The sequence below is a fragment of the Neoarius graeffei genome, chromosome 6, assembly GCF_027579695.1.
Source record: "Neoarius graeffei isolate fNeoGra1 chromosome 6, fNeoGra1.pri, whole genome shotgun sequence".
NCBI classification, from domain to species: Eukaryota; Metazoa; Chordata; class Actinopteri; order Siluriformes; family Ariidae; genus Neoarius; species Neoarius graeffei.
In genome coordinates, this window is record NC_083574.1 from 98,077,920 (window position 1) to 98,103,866 (window position 25,947).

General features: G+C 41.8%; 1 protein-coding gene across 1 annotated transcript in view; it reads left to right on the plus strand.

Annotated features, from left to right (window-relative positions):
* atosa (atos homolog A) overlaps nt 1-25,282 on the plus strand; it is an 89,831-nt gene extending 64,549 nt beyond the window's left edge. Inside the window, exons 2-12 of the mRNA XM_060924215.1 lie at nt 4,636-4,820; nt 6,525-6,718; nt 6,995-7,120; nt 11,928-13,512; nt 14,409-14,534; nt 16,333-16,421; nt 18,062-18,158; nt 18,383-18,541; nt 20,098-20,166; nt 23,970-24,169; nt 24,485-25,282. Coding sequence (XP_060780198.1) covers nt 4,636-4,820; nt 6,525-6,718; nt 6,995-7,120; nt 11,928-13,512; nt 14,409-14,534; nt 16,333-16,421; nt 18,062-18,158; nt 18,383-18,541; nt 20,098-20,166; nt 23,970-24,169; nt 24,485-24,638 — 2,984 coding nt within the window. The 3' untranslated portion in view covers nt 24,639-25,282. The remainder of the gene's footprint in view (nt 1-4,635; nt 4,821-6,524; nt 6,719-6,994; nt 7,121-11,927; nt 13,513-14,408; nt 14,535-16,332; nt 16,422-18,061; nt 18,159-18,382; nt 18,542-20,097; nt 20,167-23,969; nt 24,170-24,484) is intronic.
* Nucleotides 25,283-25,947: the final 665 nt, after the last annotated feature.

Consider the following 25,947-nt stretch of genomic DNA (forward strand, 5'->3'; position numbering starts at 1 on the left):
TTCACACAAGTCCTAAAAGTAGATAAAGAGAACCCAGTTAAACAAATGAGACAAAAATATTATACTCGGTCATTTATTTATTGAGGAAAATGATCCAATATTACGTATCTGTGAGTGGCAAAAGTATGTGAACCTTTGCTTTCAGTATCTGGTGTGACCCCCTTGTGCAGCAATAACTGCAACTAAACGTTTGCGGTAACTGTTGATCAGTCCTGCACACCGGCTTGGAGGAATTGTAGCCCGTTCCTCCGTACAGAACAGCTTCAACTCTGGGATGTTGGTGGGTTTCCTCACATGAACTGCTCGCTTCAGGTCCTTCCACAACATTTCCATTGGATTAAGGTCAGGACTTTGACTTGGCCATTCCAAAACATTCACTTTATTCTTCTTTAACCGTTCTTTGGTAGAACGACTTGTGTGCTTAGGGTCGTTGTCTTGCTGCATGACCCACCTTCTCTTGAGATTCAGTTCATGGACAGATGTCCTGACATTTTCCTTTAGAATTCGCTGGTATAATTCAGAATTCATTGTTCCATCAATGATGGCAAGCTGCCATGAACTGACGTTCTGGCCCAGATGCAGCAAAACAGGCCCAAACCATGATACTACCACTGACCAACAAAGATCACTCCAATGTTCACATGTTTCACAGATGGGATAAGGTTCTTATGCTGGAATGCAGTGTTTTCCTTTCTCCAAACATAACGCTTCTCATTTAAACCAAAAAGTTCTATTTTGTTCTCATCCGTCCACAAAACATTTTTCCAATAGCCTTCTGGCTTGTCCATGTGATCTTTAGCAAACTGCAGATGAGCAGCAATGTTCTTTTTGGAGAGCAGTGGCTTTCTCCTTGCAACCCTGCCATGCACACCATTGTTGTTCAGTGTTCTCCTGATGGTGGACTCATGAACATTAACATTAGCCAATGTAAGAGAGGCCTTCAGTTGCTTAGAAGTTACCCTGGGGTCCTTTGTGACCTCGCTGACTATTACACGCCTTGCTCTTGGAGTGATCTTTGTTGGTCGACCACTCCTGGGGAGGGTAACAATGGTCTTGAATTTCCTCCATTTGTACACAATCTGTCTGACTGTGGATTGGTGGAGTCCAAACTCTTTAGAGATGGTTTTGTAACCTTTTCCAGGCTGATGAGCATCAACAACGCTTTTTCTGAGGTCCTCAGAAATCTCCTTTGTTCGTGCCATGATACACTTCCACAAACATGTGTTGTGAAGATCAGACTTTGATAGATCCCTGTTCTTTAAATAAAACAGGGTGCCCACTCACACCTGATTGTCATCCCATTGATTTGAAAACACCTGACTCTAATTTCACCTTCAAATTAACTGCTGGGTTCTCTTTATCTCCTTTTAGGACGTGTGTGAAAATCTGATGATGTTTTAGGTCATATTTATGCAGAAATATAGAAAATTCTAAAGGGGTCACAAACTTTCAAGCACCACTGTCTAGTATTAATGCTCAGTATTAATATCACTGTGTGTCTTTAACTATAGCAGTGTTTATTACGGGATCCTGAACATGTGCACATTTTCCTTTACAGGATTTTTTTTTTTCTTCAGAACACTTTATTCGTCTTCATGTTGCGCTCCATCAGGGTCACAGTGTCACTCTGATACACCTGACTACACTCATCAGCTACCTGTCAGCTCCCGGTGTGTGAGAGAGAGATAGAGAGAGCTCAGTGCCGTTTCAGCATCAGTGATCTGTCCTCCTTTACTGCATTCCACACATTTTTCCTCCCACATTCACCAAGAACGAGAGCTGAAACCAGCCGGAGGCGTGCAGGCGTGTTCTCTCACACACAGATGGCAAGATGTTGGCTTCCCTGGAACTGTCAAATCAGCTGTGTGTGTGAGAGAGAGAGAGATAAAAGCAATAAATTCTCATGCAGTGATTGATCGCGGTAAATCCAGCACTTCTCTTTGTAGATATATGATCTTTGTGTGTGTATGTACGTGTGTTCAGTTATTTTTGACACACTCGCTCAACCCGTGTTTCAGCTGAGTTCCAGAACCTTTTAATGAAATAACGAGAACCGCTTTTGAGGAAATAAAGAGGTCAGGAACCTTTCGTGGAAATGAGGAGTTGTGAGGAGAGAGAGATCTGGAAATATTCATTGAACATGAAAAGTTATGAAGCTTGTCAAGGTAGTAAAGAGTTTTGGAACCTTTTTTTTGATGAAATAAAGGGTTCTTTTTGAGGAAGCACTGAGTTTGTGAAACCTTTCAAGGAAGTAGAGTTCTCAGGAAACACCGAGTTCCAGAAACCTGACGAAATAATGAGTTCCAGGAAATGAAGAGCTCCAGAAACTTTTCAGGAAATAGAATTTGACAACCTGTTGACGGGGGGGGAAAAAGGATTCAGGAACTTTTTTTTTTTTTAATTCTCATGAAAGACAACCAAATAGTTTGCAAAGTACGGACGAGTCACGGAATACGGATTCGCTGAAAAGCACAGTGCTCTTATTCACGGATATGTGATATTTTCTGTGAAATAAAGTAAACACAAATGCAGGTAAAATATTTTTATAATGAACTTTGGCAGTGCAAACATTTAATTGTTCTAGACTTTTTTTTTTTTAAACTGAGTTTACAATTCTGGCATCTCGGATGGAACCGTTTTCTGCATTTTGTACAGTTAAACATAAATCCATATTCTGGCACCCGGCATGCACAGTTCTATTTCATCAGTAAATTCCGTAGCATCATCTCTCTTGCATTCACGGAAAATAAAAAAGATAAAATACAAAGCACAGATCTTTTATTCCTGGATAATGTGATATTTTCTGTGAAATATAAATACTTAAAAGTAGACGTCCTTTTGATTTCATAAAATCGGTGAAATTTAGTTCCGTCTGAAATGTGGTCATTGTGATATCTGTTTATTTCTGTAATATCTCACAAAATATCAGGCCATTCTGTGGCTGGGAAGTTATTTAATTTGAGCGGATTAAAGCAAATAATGTGCATGAAATCGCTCACTTCGCGCAGTCAAGCAGACAGAGGAAGTCCGTGTGCGCATTCGCAGGTTTATCTTCTTCTTTTGGGTTTTACAGCAGCTGGCATCCACAGTGTTGCATTACTGCCATCTACAGGTTTCCCTTTGAGCGTGCACTGACAGTTCCATCATTCTGTCGCTAAACGAACAGCTGATCACACCGAGGTGCTCGCTGAGCGCCCATATTTATTAGTTTGGTCCTGAGTTTCCTTTCCTTCGTATATAACATAACGTCTTTTCTTCTCGCTTTCTTTCCGTTGCTGTAGTCGCTCTTTCACGTTTCATTTGCACACTCACGTCCTCCATTTTTCTCTCCTGTTTTGAATTTGTATCCCACAATGCCTTGCGCAAATGGTGAAAGCCCACCACGTGATGTGATGCATGATGTAGTATCTTGAATTGCGTCATGGTGAAGCAGGAAAAAATAGCGGAGAATTTAGGGCCACATGGAGATAAATTCATTAATTGTTCTTTTAAAAAACTAATAAAATTGGAAGTCTGTGATTTGAATTCAGTAGCTTTTGGTCACTAAACAAAAATAATTGGGTGTCAGAGGGGATTCTTTTTATGACCTACACTTAAAATCTGAAAGGCAGTCCAGCTTTAAATTAAATTAATTAATAAAGTAAACATACAAATGCAGTCTTTGGGTGAGATACGTAAACTTCACTCCCGTTTCAGAGTTATGTTCTCTGTATATTATTAGATGTTCCACGTCTCTTATTGAAAGACTAATCTGCTGGTTAAGCCTAGGTCACAACCGGACGTACGATTTTTTTGGCCGTGCGATTTTTGGCGTTTCCCAAATCGCTGCGTTTTTTTTTGTTTTTGTTTTGTTTTTGTTCGTGGAGAAAGGCGCACGTTGGCCGTAAGTTTGTCTTGCAACCTGAAAAAAACGTAAGCACCTGTAGAGTTTGTTTGACATGACAAAGAACCTCTGCGGCCAGTCTATGGCTCGAAAATCAGCATGTCAAACGCACGCCCTCCGTGCGTTTCTTGTATTTTTTGCACGTAGACCGGCCATAGGAGCACGTACGGCCGGTTGTGACCGAGGCATTAGTGAGTATCGGCTCGACTCATGTAGCTACCTTCAGCAGATAACGTCACCGTGGAGACAATCTTTGTGATGTCTGTGTCATTGTTCCATGGACTCGTAGCAACGTCCTTAAAATTAACTATCCGTGATGCATCATTCGTATGAAATCCGTAACTAATCTGTAATAATATACTGAAGTCTCTGTGACCAATCTGTAAATTACTTGCATCTATGATGAATCCGTGTTAAAATCTGTAACCACTCCATCTTTTGTATCCTCTTTTATTTATATATATATATATTTCCGTGACTGATCTGTATTTCATCAGCAACACATTTCCTGGTTGAGTTCTTGATGTGTGATAGAACCAAAGTCTAAATTCAGTGTTTGTGGGCTTGTGTGTTACTCTGTTGTGTGAATCTGAGATCAACAATAATGTGAATCAAATAAATACATGAAACACTGCCTGATATTAATGATATAGTGTAATGCTGTGATAGAAACTCTGTGTGTGTGTAATAATGATGATGAACATTCACAACGTTTCTTTGGATTGAAACCCTGTGTTTTGTCTCGTTTCCAGAAGCGGCGGAGGAGTTTTTTGAGTACGATGCCGAGGAGTTCTTGGTGTCCCTCACGCTCCTGATCACAGAGGGCCGGACTCCAGAATGTTCCGTTAAAGGTCGTACCGAGGGCCTGCACTGCCCCTCCGCACAGTCCGGTGGACCGGTCCTCACTAAACACGAATGCAGCGACAAACTGCCTCAGGTGAAGAGTGTAAAGTTAAAAAAAAAAATGGCACAAATACAGTGGGGCAAAAAAGTATTTAGTCAGTCACCAATTGTGCAAGTTCTCCCACTTAAAAAGATGAGAGAGGCCTGTAATTTTCATCATAGGTACACTTCAACTATGAGAGACAGAATGAGAAAAAAAATCCAGAAAATCACATTGTCTGATTTTTAAAGAATTTATTTGCAAATTATGGTGGAAAATAAGTATTTGGTCAATAACAAAAGTTCATCTCAATACTTTGTTATATACCCTTTGTTGGCAATGACAGAGGTCAAACGTTTTCTGTAAGTCTTCACAAGGTTTTCACACACTGTTGCTGGTATTTTGGCCCATTCCTCCATGCAGATCTCCTCTAGAGCAGTGATGTTTTGGGGCTGTCGCTGGGCAACACGGACTTTCAACTCCCTCCAAAGATTTTCTATGGGGTTGAGATCTGGAGACTGGCTAGGCCACTCCAGGACCTTGAAATGCTTCTTACGAAGCCACTCCTTCGTTGCCCAGGCGGTGTGTTTGGGATCATTGTCATGCTGAAAGACCCAGCCACGTTTCATCTTCAATGCCCTTGCTGATGGAAGGAGGTTTTCACTCAAAATCTCACGATACATGGCCCCATTCATTCTTTCCTTTACACGGATCAGTCGTCCTGGTCCCTTTGCAGAAAAACAGCCCCAAAGCATGATGTTTCCACCCCCATGCTTCACAGTAGGTATGGTGTTCTTTGGATGCAACTCAGCATTCTTTCTCCTCCAAACACGACAAGTTGAGTTTTTACCAAAAAGTTCTATTTTGGTTTCATCTGACCATATGACATTCTCCCAATCCTCTTCTGGATCATCCAAATGCTCTCTAGCAAACTTCAGACGGGCCTGGACATGTACTGGCTTAAGCATGGGGACACGTCTGGCACTGCAGGATTTGAGTCCCTGGCGGCGTAGTGTGTTACTGATGGTAGCCTTTGTTACTTTGGTCCCAGCTCTCTGCAGGTCATTCACTAGGTCCCCCCGTGTGGTTCTGGGATTTTTGCTCACCGTTCTTGTGATCATTTTGACCCCACGGGGTGAGATCTTGCGTGGAGCCCCAGATCGAGGGAGATTATCAGTGGTCTTGTATGTCTTCCATTTTCTAATAATTGCTCCCACAGTTGATTTCTTCACACCAAGCTGCTTACCTATTGCAGATTCAGTCTTCCCAGCCTGGTGCAGGTCTAAAATTTTGTTTCTGGTGTCCTTTGACAGCTCTTTGGTCTTGGCCATAGTGGAGCTTGGAGTGTGACTGTTTGAGGTTGTGGACAGGTGTCTTTTATACTGATAACGAGTTCAAACAGGTGCCATTAATACAGGTAACGAGTGGAGGACAGAGGAGCCTCTTAAAGAAGAAGTTACGGGTCTGTGAGAGCCAGAAATCTTGCTTGTTTGTAGGTGACCAAATACTTATTTTACCGAGGAATTTACCAATTAATTCATTAAAAATCCTACAATGTGATTTCCTGGATTCTTTCCCCCCATTCTGTCTCTCAGAGTTGAAGTGTACCTATGATGAAAATTACAGGCCTCTCTCATCTTTTTAAGTGGGAGAACTTGCACAATTAGTGGCTGACTAAATACTTTTTTGCCCCACTGTATGGATTGTCCTCTGAGGAAGTGTTTAAACATTTTGCGGTTGTTTGTTGTGCGTTAACAGTGTCGTCAGGCGAGGAGGACGAGGTCAGAGGTCATGTTGCTATGGCGAAATCACATCCCAATCATGATCGAAGTGATGCTGCTGCCTGACTGTTGCTATAGCGACGAGGGTCTGGCGACGGACCTGAACGACCCGGCGATTAAACAGGACGCTTTGCTGTTGGAGAGATGGACGCTACAGCCCGTCCCGAGACAGTACGACACACACACACACACACACACCTGTCTGCACATGTCCAATTGTTTCTTTACCCTTGTGTACATTTATCATGGGGTATTTTTTTTTTTTTTGTTCCGTACACCTTGTATGTGTAAATTTTGTTTAACACAAGACACCTTTTAAAGTCTCAAAACACAAAAACAAGGAGAAAAGGTGTGTGTAGTGTATTTATCTTACTCTAATATTTTGTGTGTGTATCTATCGTCCTGCATGAATCTAATCTAATCTGATTGTTTCCGTGTGTTGTTCAGGAGTGGGGATCGGTTTATCGAGGAGAAGACGTTGCTGTTGGCCGTCCGTTCCTACGTGTTTTTCTCTCAGCTGAGTGCCTGGCTCAGCGCCTCGCATGGCATCGTGCCCAGAAACATCCTCTATAGGTAACACACTCGTGCACGGCTTATAGACAACTCGGTGCTACGCGCCTCGTCGGCTATCAGCTCATGTACGACTGGATTTCATGGAATAACTGTTTTCTTCTATCCACATTCACTGGATTTTGAGAAACGGAGCGTTTTTATTTTTTGCAAATTCGATAAATAAAAACTTTTATACAAAATGTCCGACGAAATAATTTTCGCTTAGAATGTAAACAAACCGGTGAAATGACAGGAGCAATTTGTGAAAAATGCGATAGTAATAATTCTTGAAAAATAAAAAAAGATACGTTCTTACCTTCAAATACTTTCATTCCATATGTTGTAGCCTTTTTTTTTAATGTAAACTAGTTTCTAGGGGTTTGTTTTCAAGTAGAGTTTTTATTTCGTCTTTGATTGGTTCAGTAACACACTCCACCATTTTGTTTTTCTTCTTCTTTAGGATTTTTTTGGCGGTTGGCAAACTAACTTAAAGGATATGGGACATGGATTTTTACCTGGGCATAATTATGTATAAAGGACATAAGAAATGCCATCTAAATCACTGCAGGGCGTCAAAAATGTGAAAATCATCACATTATTCAAGTTTTTTTATACATCAGCGTAAAACAAGGATTCATTAATGAGCTAGGTGGTCACGTGACCCGTGACGTCACAAAAACTTTCCAAGGAGCCAGCGCTTGGGAATCTAATGTAAACAGGTTACCGAAATGGACACCATCGACAGTGATATTCCCGATGTTTCACAGAGATGTGAAGTTAGACCCTATCAATTCGAACCGATAGCTGGAAATTCACATGAACATGGATCTTGTCTTTACTCTGACGGGTCAGATGATTCTGAGAGTGAGAGTTCATTCAATCCCCATGAAACTGAAAGCGGTCGGCTCGATAACACTTCCTGGTAAGTTAAAAACAATTCTGCTCAAAGGCTAATGATCTGTTGAAAGAAGTATTATTTTTGTATCATACATTGAAAGTTCATCATAGATCTAGCTAAAGTCCGTTGCAAGCTAGTTTTTTTTTTTTGCTGATCTTTTTCGAGATTGATTGAGATACAATGCTTCCAGAGTCCGAGATGAAAACATTCAAAATGGCGAAACGAGTCAGAATTATGATAATCAATAATTGATACACCCAAAATTATAATACTAATCCTTACCTCCGCTTTCAGACGCTTAGCGCAGAGGTCTTCAACAGGGGGGTCGCGAAATCGCACCGGATCACTCATATCAACAAAAATATTCCTGCCTTGTCCCCTGGCCTCCGTGCAGGGATGCAAACAGCGCGCCTTTCAGCGGATGCTGCCTTTTTCACGGCTGAATCGTGCAGATCCGATTTAAAAAAATATATATATAGCGATATTAATTCATGAAACATGAAGTATAAGGATGAGAAAAAAAACAGTTTAAATCGGGAAGCTGCGCACATTTGTGCAGCCTGGCGCAAATGTGCGCAGCTTCCCGATTTAAACTGTTTTTTTTTTCTCATCCTTATATTTCATGTTTCATGAATTAATATCGCTCAGTACCTGAGTATTAATGTTGAAAGAATCCTCAGTGAAATGGTCCGAACACAGTTTGTGGGAAACAGTAGGTGCAAAGTTTTTTCAACAGGTGTTCTGTAAAGTTATCCTACCTCTTGGATTTGTCCTACCAAGCCTACTGCGCATGTGCGAAGCCTACTGCGCATGCGCAGGTGAGCCCACACTTTCCTCAGCTTCGGGTCCTTGGGGAATGCAAAAAAACTTACTCCAGGGCATTTCCCATTGGAATTATTGCAACCATAAGCAGCACAATACACCATGATGTTCAATGTATGATGTCCAATGTACTTTAAAGACTATAAAAACAATTTTCTTGTCATCCACTTCTCCATTCATCTACCCACTTGTGCTGTGCCCGAAAGTTTTTGTCACATATGATCACGTGACAGCGGCTCTTCCGGTTGCAAAAAATGCATATCGGGAGTCGAGCAGAAATGCCATATAATCATCACGAATATAATGATTTTGCTGAATTTAATAGATGATTTTGTATTTGTTGATGCAATTAATTCATATTTTTAATGGAAAGAAACTGATATAGTGTGCTTTTATGTTTCATGTCCCATATCCTTTAAAGATGCATTACTGCCACCGACTGGGCTGGAGTGGGCAGGAGATTTTTTTTTTTTTTTTTGGGGGGGGGGGACGTAGCCTAGTAAACTAGACCCACCCGCCTCATCTCATCTCATTATCTCTAGCCGCTTTATCCTTCTACAGGGTCGCAGGCAAGCTGGAGCCTATCCCAGCTGACTACGGGCGAAAGGCGGGGTACACCCTGGACAAGTCGCCAGGTCATCACAGACCCACCCGCCTAGCGGCCAAAAATATTTTTGCCTACGAGTGGGTCTAGCCTCGCACCATATCAACAAAAACACCCCGGGCATCAAATCGTGCCCGCCAATCACAACGCAAGGTTTTTGTTTGGATTCTTTGGGCGGGCTTTTGCAGGAGTGACGACAAAGCTGCGCGACGCTGGAGAAAGCACAGCAGGAAAGATGGCTATGGCTAGTGAACAGCGCGCGTTTGACTCCGCTTTGGAATCAGTTTTAGAAGAATTAGACTTGGAGTTTTCGTTGAAACATGAGCAGGAAGAGGCTCTCCGCTCATTCCTTTTCAAGAAGGGTGTTGTCGCTGTTTTGCCGACCGGCTATGGCAAAAGTCTGATCTACCAGCTGCTCCGCTCGTAGCCAAAAGGATGGGGCTAGTTTGTGCAGTACGAAGAATTAATAAACAGCTTTGAAACATTACTTTTTGATTGTTTCTTATTTTCCCGTTATTTTAAATTTAAGGGAAATTATTTCACCAAACACCACTAAATAAAAACTCTCAAAAACAGTTTAAGCAAACCCTTGAAAAACACTTGGAAAAAATAAGAGTGTATGTTAAGTATGTGGTACAGACTCCAAACTTGTGGTCATTATCTCCAAACTTCTTAATATCTAGAACCTGTTTATTAATTAATACGCATTTTGAAAAATTATTTATTTCAAGGCCTCCCCCACTGCTTTCTGTCGCTCTGACTACGTCACAGTCACTGTTGCGCTGATTGGTCAGAGCGTTGGCCTATACGCACAGAGACAGTCTGAAAGACAGCGGGTTGTTCCTCCTACACCCGTCGGAAATGTCTACGAGCGAGACCAGACTAAATATTCACATTTAGTCTGGCTTGCCAGGCTAGGGGGGACGACTATATTCTTTCATTTAGCCATTTCTGTTTCTTTTAAGTACTTGATGATAAACTAATGTATCTGACTTAATGCACTCTGCCATTTTTGTTTTTCTCTACTCACAATATATGAGCTGATATCCTAGTAGTAGAGTAGCCAATCAGAGCGTGCAATTGTTCATATCCAGTGAATGTGGATAGAATAATTTTTTTTTTTTTTAAAGTGTGTGCATGTATGTATTTATACATCAAACTACACACCTTATGTTGGTGTGTGTGTGTGTTTGGTTAAGTATGATAGTTTGATTTATTCAGTAAATTGTGCATTATTTTGGTGGACAATCTAAATAGCATTTTTCCAAACTGACTAGCGCTCCATCATTGACTGACTTTGGCCTCAGTAATGACATCTGTACAGTATACAGAGGTGCAGTACCAGTCAAAAGTTTAGACGCACTTACTTACCTTAGACGTGGTTCAACAATCCATCAAAAAAGAAGAACTGCAAACAGTTGTGTGTTGCTTTTTCCTTCCATATCCTCGTGTATTGCTCCACCTCCTGTGCAAGGTGGTTTTTCGACCAAGCAGGCCTTTGATTGGACAATTGGGAATCCCTCACTATACTGCTAATCTGTGTTTGTTTGGACACACTGTACAGCTTGGACTTCAAAACAACCCATGCATATCCCCCTTAAACATGTCCACTTTTCAAACTGGTCTATTTTTTTATTCTTCTTAATTTTTATTCTATTTATATAACCACTTTTGTTTTTATTTTTTAATTTGTGCGAGCAGCGCTGGCGCAAATTGTTACTCTCACTCAGGATCTTTCTACTTTTATTATTATTATTATTATTATTATTATTATTATTATTATCCTAACCTTTTTTAGGACTCTATTTCTCCCTCAGTTTTCCACCAATTATCACCAAATCTCACATGAATGCCTCTTGATGGAATTACATGATGACTTTTGGTGCTGATCTGGGTCGCTGATCCGGAATAATCCATGAAAACAAAATTTTTTTCAATCACTTATAACTCTGTCAATTTTCATGATTTTTTTTTTTTTTTACAATCAGGTTTTTTTTTAATTATTTATTTTGTTCAGGGTGGCAGGGCGCAACTTTTCCTCACTAACTGTCATTCTCTATCTCTTACCGTTCCGGATCCATAGAGTACGATGACCAGACGTCCCAGTTTGTAATGGCTAGCGCAAATTACTGTGACTTTAGTCACTATCTCTGTCTAGTTTAAATTCTTCTATGTTAACTGTTCAAGCACCAACCACCAAAGCAAATTCCTTGTATGTGAGAACAGACTCGGCAGTAAACTAGAGCCTGATTCTGATTGTTCACAAGTTTGCCCCATCATTATACATGCATCATTAGCAATGATGCATCATTAGCTAGGTAAGTTTTGTCAATCTACAGAAGTATCAGTTTGTCCATAACGTAACTGAAAGAATCCTCAAATTTTACCTTAAATAGAACATTCTGTTCATATAACATTTGACATTTTGCCAGTTGGAGTCTTAAGATCATTTCAGTTTTGATCCAGATACAATCAGAAATCTACGTTTCTTTTTACTTTCCCAGAATAAGTGCAGCCGACGAAGAGCTAATATGGAATTTCTCCCAGTCGCCTTCGGAGCACGCCTTTCCAGTGCCCAACGTGTCCCACAGCGTGGCGCTGAAGGTTCGGGTTCAGTCGTTGCCCCGCCAGCCCAAGTACCCTGTGTTGAAGTGCAGCATCCACTCCGACCTCTCATTCCTTGGCAAACGTCCACTTGACCCTGTGGAGGGGCCGTTAGAAGGTGCATATAGTCGGGGTCAGACCATCAGTGACTCTCCAAACCCCCTCAGACTCCAGAGTTCACCTCTTTTATGCAGACCTCTTCGCTCTCCGTTACCCTCTCACGACAGGACCAGCCCCTTGAACCAGCGTAAATACCCCGAATCGCCCATCCTGCCTGGCAAAGCCGCAAAGCTACTGTTCTCAAGAACCAATGGAGTCTTGGAAAGCTCAGGAAAGGCAACGAGTGTGGAATCGCCATCTTCATCTCCAACACGTGATTTCAAATCGTTCTCAAATTCCTCGTTTTCAAACCGCAGCCCGAGTCCTCGCGCTTCCTCAGCTGAAACGAACCCCCTGATTGGTTCATTGCTCCAGGAGAGGCAGGAAGTCATTGCTCGCATCGCGCAGAGGCTGAACTTTTGCGACCCAACATCACCTCATCTTCTTCCTGACTCTCTCTTCACACCTCCAGGGGATGAAGGGCCATTCAAGAAGACCAAAGATCCTCCTAGTCTTCAAACGAATGACAGGAATGGGACAAGGAACGGCGAGTGGAGCCAGACTTCTTTCTTTCAAACTCCGCTAAGTCCAAGGAGCCGGTCTCGAGTGGACCGAGGAGAATCGGATGAGTCCAGGACTTCACCCAAACCGACAACTTGTAGACGGCTTCTGCTGTCACCAGATTCAAAAGAAGGTTCTATGATTGTTGAAGCTGTTCAAGATATCTCACGTTTGATTCAGGAGCGTCTTCAGCTGTCGCAAGAGCTCCTGCATGCCAAATACAAGCAATGCCGCGAGTCATCAGCATCCACATTCTCGCAGAACCAAAACCAGACTCAGAACCATAGACAAAATCAGAATCAAAGCCAGACACAAAACCAGAACCACCAGCTTAGAACCAACAGTCACACTAGCTATTCTAATGGAACTATAAACACAGCCAATGGCGAAACCAGCTCAAACCTTCGAGTTCACACTGAGACACTTGAGAGACGGGTCTTGTCTGAAAACCAGGGCCGGTCTGGACCCTTGAACAAAGAACCCAGTATCAATAAACCTCAATCACTAACACAAACCAGCCATACATACAGTGCCAAAAACGACCCCTGGACTTCTTTGCTCAACAGCCCTAAAAGCTCCCACAGCCTGAATGGAGTGGCAGGAGTCAACAATCATAACCACGTCCAGGACCTTCAGGACCTAGAGTTTGGGAAGGAAAACCAGGGCAGAAGAGTAGAAACACAGATCCAACCAGAGTCCATCGTGCCTGGTCAGGATGAGGACCAAGATCCCTGGTCCTCCCTCTCCAGCACACCCACCAGCCTTAATACACAACACTCCCCGAGCCCAGGTTGGACTCTCAACAACAATGCACATGCCACGTTGGTGAGTGTTCCTCTTTTGCTTCCTTACTAACATATTTTGAGCATGGTTCTTGATTTCCCTTCACGGGCTCTTCTTCGACAAATATTTCCTTGGAGTTCCGAGCGCTTGGATTGTATGTCGTAAACTCATTTTTTTTTGTATGTGTTACATAAACAAGCTTACACAGTGTCGCTGCTTTACTCTGCCAGCTAGTCATCAGGCTAACTCACAACGTGGTATTACTTTAAGTAGCATAGCTAGCAATCTGTGCCAGATTCTTTTAAAAACAAAAATGAACAATAGACGAATAATTTGAAAATAATTCAATATTTCACGTTCGTTTGTTTGTCAACTACTTTGTGTAAATGAAAACTGAGATCATTCCATTGCTTTACATTGCTAGCTACTTAGCCGGGTAGCTAGTTACAAGCTAATTAATAATAATTCAGTCGGATTAATGCTGTTTAAAGGGAATTGAAGATCTAAATCGCCAATCATTTGTTGATTTGGTATAGCTGACAATCAAAACATGCACAACACAACACAATTTTTTGCTCGCTGTATAGCATGCTAACAGTTCGATCAGATTTTGTACAGAGTTTAAAGGAAACTCGGCAAGGAAATTGCCGAAAGAATAATTTCAGGTGAACCCCAACCCAGGGAATGATACTCGACTTCATTTGTCCTGAGTGTGAGGCGAAAAAAGGGACCACAAATGTATTCGCTCATGTTGCGAATAATGATGGAAGCTAATGGCATGATCTCTGCTGTTTACTTCATATTTACTGATTCATTAAGCTCAAGTATTGTTTTAAATACCTCGTGTGTTTGCTCTGCTGTGGTCTTGTAAAAGTTCATAAGTTTGTGGACACGTGCAGCGCATCACTGAAGCTAATTCTGCTCCTTGTGTGTAACAGCGAAGCCCCGCCTCCTCACTGAAGCCATGCAGTAGTAACTGGAAGAAGCAGAACAGACACTCCATCGACGGTACGGCCACGAGAGCGTTCCACCCCTGCACCGGCCTGCCCCTGCTCTCCAGCCCGGTGAGGAGTGTTCTCAGGGTGATGGGGTAGTTTCTCACACACAACGTTCGATCAAACGAGACGCATTTGATTCCCAACGTTTGTACTGATGAGGTTCTGTTTCACCCAAATCCTGTAAATTTCTGCCTTAAACCACAGCAGGGCTGCGGAAATACGATACAGAGCCTGGCACAACCAGAGCTGATTTTCCTTCGCATTAAACCCGTTAGTTATCAAGATTGCCGTGATTAATGATGTCATTTATAAAGATTTGTGTGTATTTAATGGAAAAGCTTTGGGTGAGATGGATTCCATTACATTTTAGGGGTGTGGGGTTTTGTTTATTTATTTATTCATACATATTTGTTTATTTTTAATTTTAAAAATTATTTAAAAATTATATATTTCATGTAGAATTTTTTCAGATTTTTTAAAAATATTTTTCACTTATAAAAATTTTTTATAACTATTATATTTCGCCAGTTTAATATAATATAGATATGTCTTTTTTTTTTTTTTTAAATGAGAGATCTGTAAAATAAAGACAAATAATACACATCTAATACATTTCTATTATAATTTTCCCAAGGTGATGTGTGTTTGTTGTGAGCGGGTACAGGTGAAGGTTCTTGCCAAGTTAAATGCATTTATTGAAAATAAAATTAAACCCTCAAAATCTCGTGAATAAATAATAAACATATTTAATTACAAATGATTCAAAACCCCATTTCCTTAAGTGCTGCTCAAGTTTGTTCTCAAAGTTATAGTTGTAGTGTGTGTGTGTGTGTGTGTGTGTGTGTAAAACACCCTGCCTGCAGCCTCTGATTCAGTTCCTGTGTGTGTCTCTAATGCCGTCCAGATTCGTGCACACCGTTTCCTGTTGCCGGTAGCGTCTTGGCAGAGTATTATGGGCTGTATTAATGCACTTCCTCCTCCTCCTCCTCCTCCTCAGGGCTGCGTCTGTTCTTACACACAGAGCCCCGATTATTACAGCGTTACTCACTCGTCTGAGCGCACCACTGATCACCGACAAATTATACATTTTATTCAGATGATCCGTATTTTTAAAGAATTCAGTACTTTGAAATGGTAAACTTCCTGTTCATAGCACTTTGTCAAAACGTAGGCAGTGCACAATTCAGCCAGACCGTACAGTACGTCATGTATGGTGTTAACACTGTGTTCACACCAGCAAGCAACAAAAATGATAACGCTTATTTATTTCCTGTGTAAATTCGCAGCACGGAGACGAAAGGGATTTTCTGCATTATATGCAAATTAGGTGAAGTGACAAAAGCATACAGACAAAGGCTGCAGTAAATTCCTCAAATTCTGAGCCAACCCCAGTGTCTCTCAGATCACCATTTTAATTCGGTTTAGTTCCCTCCCCTATTCCAAACAAAAACAAGTCCTGTAGTTTATCCTTTTCATCCTACCGAACCAAAAAGAAAAAGTAATGGCACCCTTCTTCAGTGTCCGGCTACAAAAGCATCAGTTATCCACGATTACGATGTCGGATATCTGTAACTGTACGCACGGTGAAGCTGACATAAACTATTGATCAATGTACAGGATAGCAGAGTATACACACACGTTACAAATAAGAGCATGGAGCAAAGAACTGACAAAGTATGACATGAACATAAAGCAGGGATATCCAGCTATGAGCTCAAACTGCCGCCATCGTCACCAACGGTCTCCATTTTATATTCTTCTAGCATGATGACATCATTCCCAATCTGCTGGTCAGCTCTGTGACTGGATATTGTTCCGGTAATGAGGTCCTGACTGTGTGTTGTTTCTCTCCTGTCTTGTTCAGGTTCCACAGAGGAAAAGTCAGACGGGATATTTTGACTTGGACACGTCTCTGATTCAGTGTAAAGGAGCACCGTGGGCCTCCAGCAAGAGGTACGAGCTCCGGGACACATGCTGAGGGTTTAGGGTTTTACTGCAATGTGCTGCTTGATTGCCAGCCAATCAGAAAGGAGTATTTTCCTTAGCTATAGGCATCCATACTGTATACACATATACATGATGGAAAATATTCTTTCGTTCTTATCTTATTTTTCTCCTCGTTTTGTGTCATTCTTTGTTGCCATGTAGTTTTATAAATAAATCACATTTATTTTAAATGCTCAACAGTGTAATGTAATATATATATATATATATATATATATATATATATATATATATATATATATATAAACATTTCTGTTGAGCATCCTTTTTTTCCCCTCATAACTTCATCTCCGTTACTGGAGGCTTTAATATGGTATAAATATATAACTTCATCTCTTGCTATTGATCGAACAGCATCCTTATTTGCTTCCACAATGGTTCATCAGACAGAAACCGAGACGGACAGAAAGAGACTGAGAGACAGACAGAAAGGGACAGAGAGAGACTGAGAGACAGACAGACACAGACAGAAAGGGACAGAGAGAGACTGAGAGACAGACAGACACAGACAGAAAGGGACAGAAAGAGACTGAGAGACAGACAGACACAGACAGAAAGGGACAGAGAGAGACTGAGAGACAGACAGACACAGACAGAAAGGGACAGAGAGAGACTGAGAGACAGACAGACACAGACAGAAAGGGACAGAAAGAGACTGAGAGACAGACAGACACAGACCGAAAGGGACAGAGAGAGACTGAGACACAGACAGACAGATGCACAGAGCGAGAGAGCGAGACGCACAGAGCGAGACGCACAGAGCGAGAGAGCGAGACGCACAGAGCGAGAGAGCGAGACGCACAGAGCGAGAGAGCGAGACGCACAGAGCGAGAGAGCGAGACGCACAGAGCGAGCGAGAGAGACACGCAGAGAGCGAGAGAGACACGCAGAGAGAGAGACAGAGAGCGAGAGAGAGACAGAGAGCGAGAGAGAGACAGAGAGCGAGAGAGAGCCACAGAGTGCGCGCGCGAGAGAGAGAGACACACAGAGCGCGCGAGAGAGAGACACAGAGAGCGCGCACGAGAGAGAGAGAGAGACAGAGCGCGCGAGAGAGAGACACAGAGAGCGCGCACGAGAGAGAGAGACACACAGAGCGCGCGAGAGAGAGAGACACAGAGAGAGCGAGACACCAAGAGAGCAAGAGAGAGACGTACAGAGAGAGCGAGACACCAAGAGAGCGAGAGAGAGAGACACACAGAGCACGCGAGAGACACAGACACACAGAACGCGCGCGAGAGACACACAGAGCATGTGAGAGAGAGAGAGAGACACACAGAGAGTGAGAGAGAGACACACAGAGTGCGCGAGAGGGAGAGACACACAGAGAGCGAGAGAATAAATGTTTCCCTCAGCTCCTAAAAGTGTTGAGTGTCTCAGAAGGCCATGTGCTCCCCATATGCACTCGTTACAGCCTCGGTGTTGAATATCAGCGCCGTCTGTTGTGTGTTACACGTCGTATTGCTGTGTTTCACCAAACACACACTGTGTACCGAGGACTTCTGGAGTGTGAAGGACTTTAACTTGGTGTGTCCTAGTTAAGCAGAGTAAACTAACTCGACTTGTGTGTGTGTGTGTGTGTGTGTGTGTAGACTGTGTTTGAAGAGATCTGAAGACTTGGAGGAACCTCAGCAGCTCCTAAGCGCCAGCGCCCCTCCCGCCAGTCTCAGCCTTCTGGGAAACTTTGAGGTACACACTATTACAGAATACAGTTTATGACTCACACACACACACACACAGTAGCATGTTGGTAGAGGCCCTGAAGCATTCAGTCAGACACACACACACACACTGTTACTGAGTCATGTACTGACACACACACACACACTGACTCACTGTTGAGTAGTACTCACTGCTGTGAAATATTATTGATGTGTGTGTGTGTGTGTGTGTGTGTGTGTGTGTGCACACAGGAGTGCGTCCTAAACTACCGCTTGGAGCCGCTCGGTACCGTCGAGGGTTTCACAGCTGAAGTCGGTGCCAGTGGTTCGTTCTGCCCAAGTCACATGACCTTCCCAGTAGATGTGTTGTTCTACAGCGTGTCAGATGATAACGCTCCATCTCCATACATGGTAATGAGGTCTCTCACACACACACACACACACACACACACACACACACACACACACACGGTGAATGCATATTTTCAAGGTGTGATTTCACACACTGGGCTGTATTCAGTCAGCAGCATCAACATTATCTGGGGAAAGTTGTGTGTGTTCAGGATCGGGTTACACACCTGATTAAGATTTTATTTTTGCTGCACATTCAGATTATTAAAAAAGGTTCTGATGTTGCCTCTGAGGTCACCAGGTTTATCTTATCGAGAATAATGTGAGACAGGGGTTTTCAATAGATCAACACCTTTATACACACACACACACACACACACACACACACACACTCATCATCATCAGGTCTAGAAAATACAGAACATTAAAGGGGGGGTTCCTGCTAAATTTAGCACAAGATGAATACAATGATACGTGACCTGAGAAGATCGAGCGAGTGTTGAAATGAATCTAATCGGAGTCGAGTATATCAGTAACCCATCACTGCATGAATAGTCCTAGCTGGAATGATCATGTTCATGGAATTCCTGGGTCATGGAATTTTAAAAAGTCTTTTTTTTGGACCTAGTCCTTGAATATGAGGGAATTTGTTTGTAGCTTGTTTAAATTTTTATTGAGATTTATAAAAATGTAATATTTTCCATCCAGTGTTTTTCTTTATCAGGTTATTTTACGATGTTTAACAGTGAAAACTTTAAGCTTTGTATTGAAAACGTCTGTGAACTCGTAAATAAAGCTCACAGAATTAATGGGTTTGAAATACCGTGGCTGGTTTTTGTCCACTCCTCACAAAGGCGGCCTGTTTTTCCGTTCGTTAAAGGTCGTGGAAATTCAGCATTTGGGTCAGTGAAAGTCAGGGAATTTGACATTTGACTTCGAGTTGGAACTGAAACGTGAACATGAATCACTGATTTAACAAAACGGTTTCCACAGTTGTTATTCAGCACAGAGAGCACCACTTCATCCAACACGTTCTGTTATTTTCATCTCATCCCATTATCTCTAGCCACTTTATCCTGTTCTACAGGGTCGCAGGCAAGCTGGAGCCTATCCCAGCTGACTACGGGCGAAAGGCGGGGTTCACCCTGGACAAGTCGCCAGGTCATCACAGGGCTGACACATAGACACAGACAACCATTCACACTCACATTCACACCTACGCTCAATTTAGAGTCACCAGTTAACCTAACCTGCATGTCTTTGGACTGTGGGGGAAACCGGAGCACCCGGAGGAAACCCACGCGGACACGGGGAGAACATGCAAACTCCACACAGAAAGGCCCTCGCCGGCCACGGGGCTCGAACCCGGACCTTCTTGCTGTGAGGCGGCAGCGCTAACCACTACACCACCGTGCCGCCCCTTAAAATCCATCCTGGAGATAATTAGTGTCTCTGATTTAAGACGTATCTGTATTTACCTCATACCTATGAAATTCCTATTAAAAATAAATAAACTGTCAGCGAATATCTTGCTATTTCAAAACCACTCATAAGAGAATATTTTCCATGTTATTAAGACTTTGCTTGCTTGTTTGTTTGTTGTCCTCGTGCTGCAGGGGGTCATAAACCTGGAGTCTCTGGGGAAAAGGGGCTATCGAGTGCCTCCATCAGGAACCATTCAAGTGGTATGAGAGCTCATGCATCCATAATCTACAGACTGTACAGTGTTTCCTGCTCTAATACACCTCCCCTCCACTCCTCAGCTCATTAACACACTGATCGTGCAGGGAAAGGAGTGTGTTCGAGCAGGAAACACTGAACCAAGCTGCGTTCCTCATTTTTAAACACTAAACACCACCACCTAGTGGTGGAACGTGGGAAGGCATGCTTTTTTCATGCTGGACTCAAACGAGATCCGCAGAACCTTGACTCTTGTATGCTGCATAAATGGGAATAAAAAATATATATATTTGAGAGTTAAAATCAGCTGCAGAGTTGGTATTCGAGCTGCCCCGCTGAGCCAGCCAGCCCTGAGTGCGTGATGTCACAGCGGTAACTGGTTTTAAGGCCGAGACCTTTGACAGCTATAGACCAAAGCCAGACTCAGGCGACAGCGGTTGTAATGGCCTCTTCGTTCAGATTTATTGGAGATTCTTCAGATTCCTCAGATAGTAATACACAGGGGTTAAATTGGGCCGGGGCTGTCCGGGGCTGAGCCCCGGCACATAAGCTCGGAGCGGATGGCATATGATCACGCACACATCAAAAGCAACAAACCCTTTTCACGATTTTCAGTTCTGAATAATTAAATATCGTTTTATTAATCAATAAACCCATGACTTTTATGAGATAGATCATAGTTTTCCTGATAACAAGACGACCTGTCAAAGCTATTTAGAACAGAACTTGCGATCAGAGATTCTGGTTTCTGGAACACTGCGTGGGTTGCCAATTCCGCTTTTTATAAGCGACTTTGGGGTTTCTTTTTTTGTGAGCTCGCTTTAAAAAAAAATCAGAAGTCGTGGTTTGCGGGTTTTTGGGCTTGTGTTTCAGCGTTGTGACTTGTTTATAATTTTCTCCGTACACCGTCTCCCCTTTTACCTGCATACGATCCTAATCCATCAGAGGTGCTTGAACGAACAGTCTGTGCATTTGGCGAGTTCAATTTCCAGGGGAAAAAATAATACTGATCTAAATATGTTGTGTTTTTATTTTTAGACAGTATGTGTTTAGCAAAACACATACTGTCTAAAAATAAAAACACAACATATTTAGATCAGTATTATTTTTTCCCCTCTTCAGTATTATTTGATATTTTGTTTTTAATAATAAAAAATATGATAATGATTATGTTCACTGTATTGTTAATATTATTAGTGTTTTATTATTTATTGTTAATATTTAATTTAATGTTAATTTATTATTATTTATTGTTAATATTATTAGTGTATTATTAGTGTAATTATTATTGTTATTATGTATTCAATTATTTATTTGGCATGTGGTGCTTTTTGTATTGTCTAGAACATACATAAGATGAGCATATTATAGCAGCAAAATAGAAGCACAATCATTTGAATGCAGCAAAACTTTTGCTGCATTCAAATGATTGTGCTGCTATAATATGCTCATCTTATGTATGTTCTAGACAATACAAAAAGCACCACATGCCAAATAAATAATTGAATACATAATAATAACAATAATAATAAATGCTTCCAATGTTATAGTGTTGTTTGTATTTGGTTGCATTCACTGCATGAATATATTTGATTGACAATTTGACTGACAGTGTTTTGGCATATTTAACATTTATCCTCCAAAATAAATCAACTGTTTTGGTTTAAGATTGTGCAAGCCTTCAAATTTTCTCACTGAACATTTCTCCTTCACATTTTTCACCTGTAGGCATGTGACAAGATTTAACATGATATTGCTCAACCTACCTCTGTAAAGTCAGCTAACAACTTATTAAAATGCACCAGAATTCAGCAAATAACATGTATGATAATAAAAAAAACTTCTGGGGGAGGACCCCCAGAGCCCCCACTAATCATTTCCTTCAAACCAATGTACAACAACCTGTACAATCTGTTACATTGGCCAACCAATCTACATTCAAACTGCCATAATGTGTAGGGGGGCACTACAAGACACACATAGGCCTACAACACACAGATAAGGTGTATATCTCTGTGCAATATGATATGGTTATCAAATTAGAGGGTTATTTTCCAAAAAGTATATTGGGGCAGGGCGGCAGGGGCGGGTACGAGGCAGAGCCCCCCCACATAACCAGTCCCAATTTAACCCCTGGTAATACATCTGACTGTGATAGTCCTGAAATTGGAGTGTGTGTACATGCTACTGCTAAACACGTAGAACCGTATCAGTTCAAACCACCGGAAAGTGAATCCGATAGTAACACGTCGGCCACGGAGGCCTCCACCTTACGAAATAAAGCCAGAGAACAAAGCCGTCTAGAGAATTGGATGGAATTGAACTGACAGTCTCATGTGACTCTCATTAAAACAGGATGGGTGTTATAACTTATGCAACATACACTACCGTTCAAAAGTTTGGGGTCACCCAGACAATTTTGTGTTTTCCATGAAAAGTCACACTTTTATTTCCCACCATAAGTTGTAAAATGAATAGAAAACATAGTCAAGACATTTTTCTGGCCATTTTGAGCATTTAATCGACCCCACAAATGTGATGCTCCAGAAACTCAATCTGCTCAAAGGAAGGTCAGTTTTATAGCTTCTCTAAAGAGCTCAACTGTTTTCAGCTGTGCTAACATGATTGTACAAGGGTTTTCTAATCATCCATTAGCCTTCTGAGGCAATGAGCAAACACATTGTACCATTAGAACACTGGAGTGAGAGTTGCTGGAAATGGGCCTCTATACACCTATGGAGATATTGCACCAAAAACCAGACATTTGCAGCTAGAATAGTCATTTACCACATTAGCAATGTATAGAGTGGATTTCTGATTAGTTTAAAGTGAGCTTCATTGAAAAGAACAGTGCTTTTCTTTCAAAAATAAGGACATTTCAAAGTGACCCCAAACTTTTGAACGGTAGTGTACATGTACATGCATGCATTTTCACTGATAAATCATAAAAGGCTGATGAACTGAGACAATCACATTCTGAAGCAAATTAAATAATCTTATACCGCTAACTTAAACACGCAATACAAGTTATATGTATTCATCTAAATGCAGGTAAACAACGAGCGGTGTTGTTGTTGTGATGTAACCAAATGAGAGTCGCATCTTACCCGTCTGTGTTCTGGCGTTCTGAAGGCCAACCTTGTGGCCAATTGTTTTGAAACAGTCTGACTTTCAGTTCTTCGTTCATTTGCTTCTTCCACGTAAGGGTGAGATATTGCTACTGAGGCGAGCATATCCAGCGGAGAAATCAGACGACTGGTTCACTCATTCTCCATTTTCTCCATACTGAGTACTCCGCCATTACTGCTCGGCTCACACTCCGGGAGAAGTGGTGCAACTGAACTTACTTTCCTTTTCTTGTAGTTTTCTTTTCCTTTAATTGTTGGTACTGCACGACCTTCTGTCATGTTGCTGCACCCGCCAGCAACACATCTACGTGGCACGGCGATAAATTAGCTCAAAATGGAGGATTAAAGTTGCAGTCAGCTCTGTGTTTTAGTATAGCGGAAATGGCGATGAAGCCGATAGACTTACCGTACCATGGTGACATCACAGATGTCAAGGTCATTCACTCAGACCGTTACCTATATGAATCACTTTAATCGTAAAAATTACTATATTAGATTTATTGTTAATGCTTAAAACTATTCCTGTGCCATTCTTGAGGTCTCAAGGCATTTATAAACGAAAAGTGAGGCCATGGTTCTGCGTATCTCCTTTAAATATCACTTGCACTGAAATTGTATCACAGAACATTAACAGTATATTAATTCTACATGTGATGATGATGATGTCATCTACATTTCAGACCTTATTTAACCCTAATAAGACGGTGGTGAAGATGTTTGTGGTGATGTATGATCTGAGAGAAATGCCAGCCGGCCATCAGACATTCCTGAGGCAGAGGACTTTCTCCGTCCCCGTCAAACGCGAATCAAACGGACAAAACCACAGGAAGCCCCTCCCCCCTGGACAGGGGCGGACCCTGCGCTACCTCATACACCTGAGGTGAGCTCATCTGGACTGTCGCCTGTCGCTTTGTCTCACACACACATGCTGTGGGTGCGAGGAGCGTGTGCATGATGCTAAACTGGAGGCGTTACTTGTTAGCTAACATCAGCTACATTTGCAGTATGGAAATCATCGTATGTCTCGGTTCCTGTGATACTGGAATCTTTCAAAATCACGTTCTTGCTTCTGGAAATAAAGATTGATTGATTGATTGATTGATTTTTTTATGGAGTTGGTGTTGCTGCTAGTCATCCGTCTGATGTTGTTATTGCTAATCTTCTGACATATCTCATTGTTTTTGGTCTCTGTCAGGTTCCAGAGCTCCAAATCTGGAAAGATCTACCTCCATCGAGACATCCGGCTTCTGTTCTCACGCAAATCCATGGAAGTGGACAGTGGTGCTGCCTACGAGCTCAAATCCTTCACAGAGTCTCCAGCCGATCCTCCTTTCTCCCCGAGATGCTGATCGACTCACGTCCCGTCTAACGTCGTGTTCCCACTCGAGCACAGGGGCCTTACTGAAGTCTGATCTCATACTCACCCGTGTCTGTCTCTCTCTCTCTCTCTCTCTCTCTCTTTCTCTGTGTCTGTCTGTCTCTCCTTTGTGCTTCAGTAAGGACTGTGTTTCTTGACGCAGTTTTGAAGCTCATCCTCTGAACTTTGGTGCCGTTTGTGAAGGAAAAAAAAATACTGAAGTTAAAAGAAAAAAATAAAACAATATGGACCATTTTTTTTAATGACAGAAAATAATCAACAAGAATCAGATGAACAGAATAAAGACTTTGGATAGAGCACTGTGTTCCTCCACCACAACTGGAAAAGGAAATTAGTCATATTCTACTATCCTCTCTCTTCCCCCCCCCCCCTTTTTTTCCGCCTTTTGATTTTATTTTGTACTGTTACCGAACCACTTTAATCGGAAGTGTTGCAATAGAGAAAAAGAATATCTTAACTAGCTTAGTGTTTACATATTTACTTTGTCAGTTATTTAATATTTAAAATGATATTTCATTTACTGCACATGTGACGCCTGTCGTGCTCAGCATTATGATGTAGTGCAATATGTTTCAATCATACCGTGTATTTTTGACTAATATTCAGATCTGAAATAAAAGAAATATATCTATATATATCTACGAAGAAGTGTGTGTGTGTGTCTTTTTTTTTTTTTTTTTAAATGTATAAAATACTAATACAGTTATTAAGTCATCTGTTGGAATCTTAATCAACGAAGAGTGCTTGAAAATTATTTTTAATAGTTGGACAATATTCTAGCTTCGGATTAGTTAGAAGGTGTTGATTAATTTTCAGAAGAATAGTGCAGCTCGAATGACAGGTTAATACTAATACACTTGTTTTAATACATTATTGTTTCAACTTCTTATAGCTGCTATAACATAAGTGAGAATAGAAGCTAACTTGTTCTTACCAGTGGTTGGATACAGAGTTAGCCTGTGAGCTCTGTGGGACCACCAACGCCTCCCTCCAGCACATTTTGGCAAGCTGTAGAACCGCTCTTACACAAAGCCGATTCAGGTCCAGACATGACCAGGTACTCAGGAAGCTTGCGGAGGTGGTGGAGAGAAAGAAGCAAGAGGTGAGCCAAGGGAATCCGACAATGACCCATCAGTAGATCCATTTCCAGAGGCAAGGGGAGTCCACAGATATCATCACCAAGAGACCAGCACCCTCACTTTTCTCTTCTGGGACAGAGAGGAGATTGGAGGTTGACCTAGGTAGGCAGCTCCATTTTCTGCAGCACAACACTGTGGCCA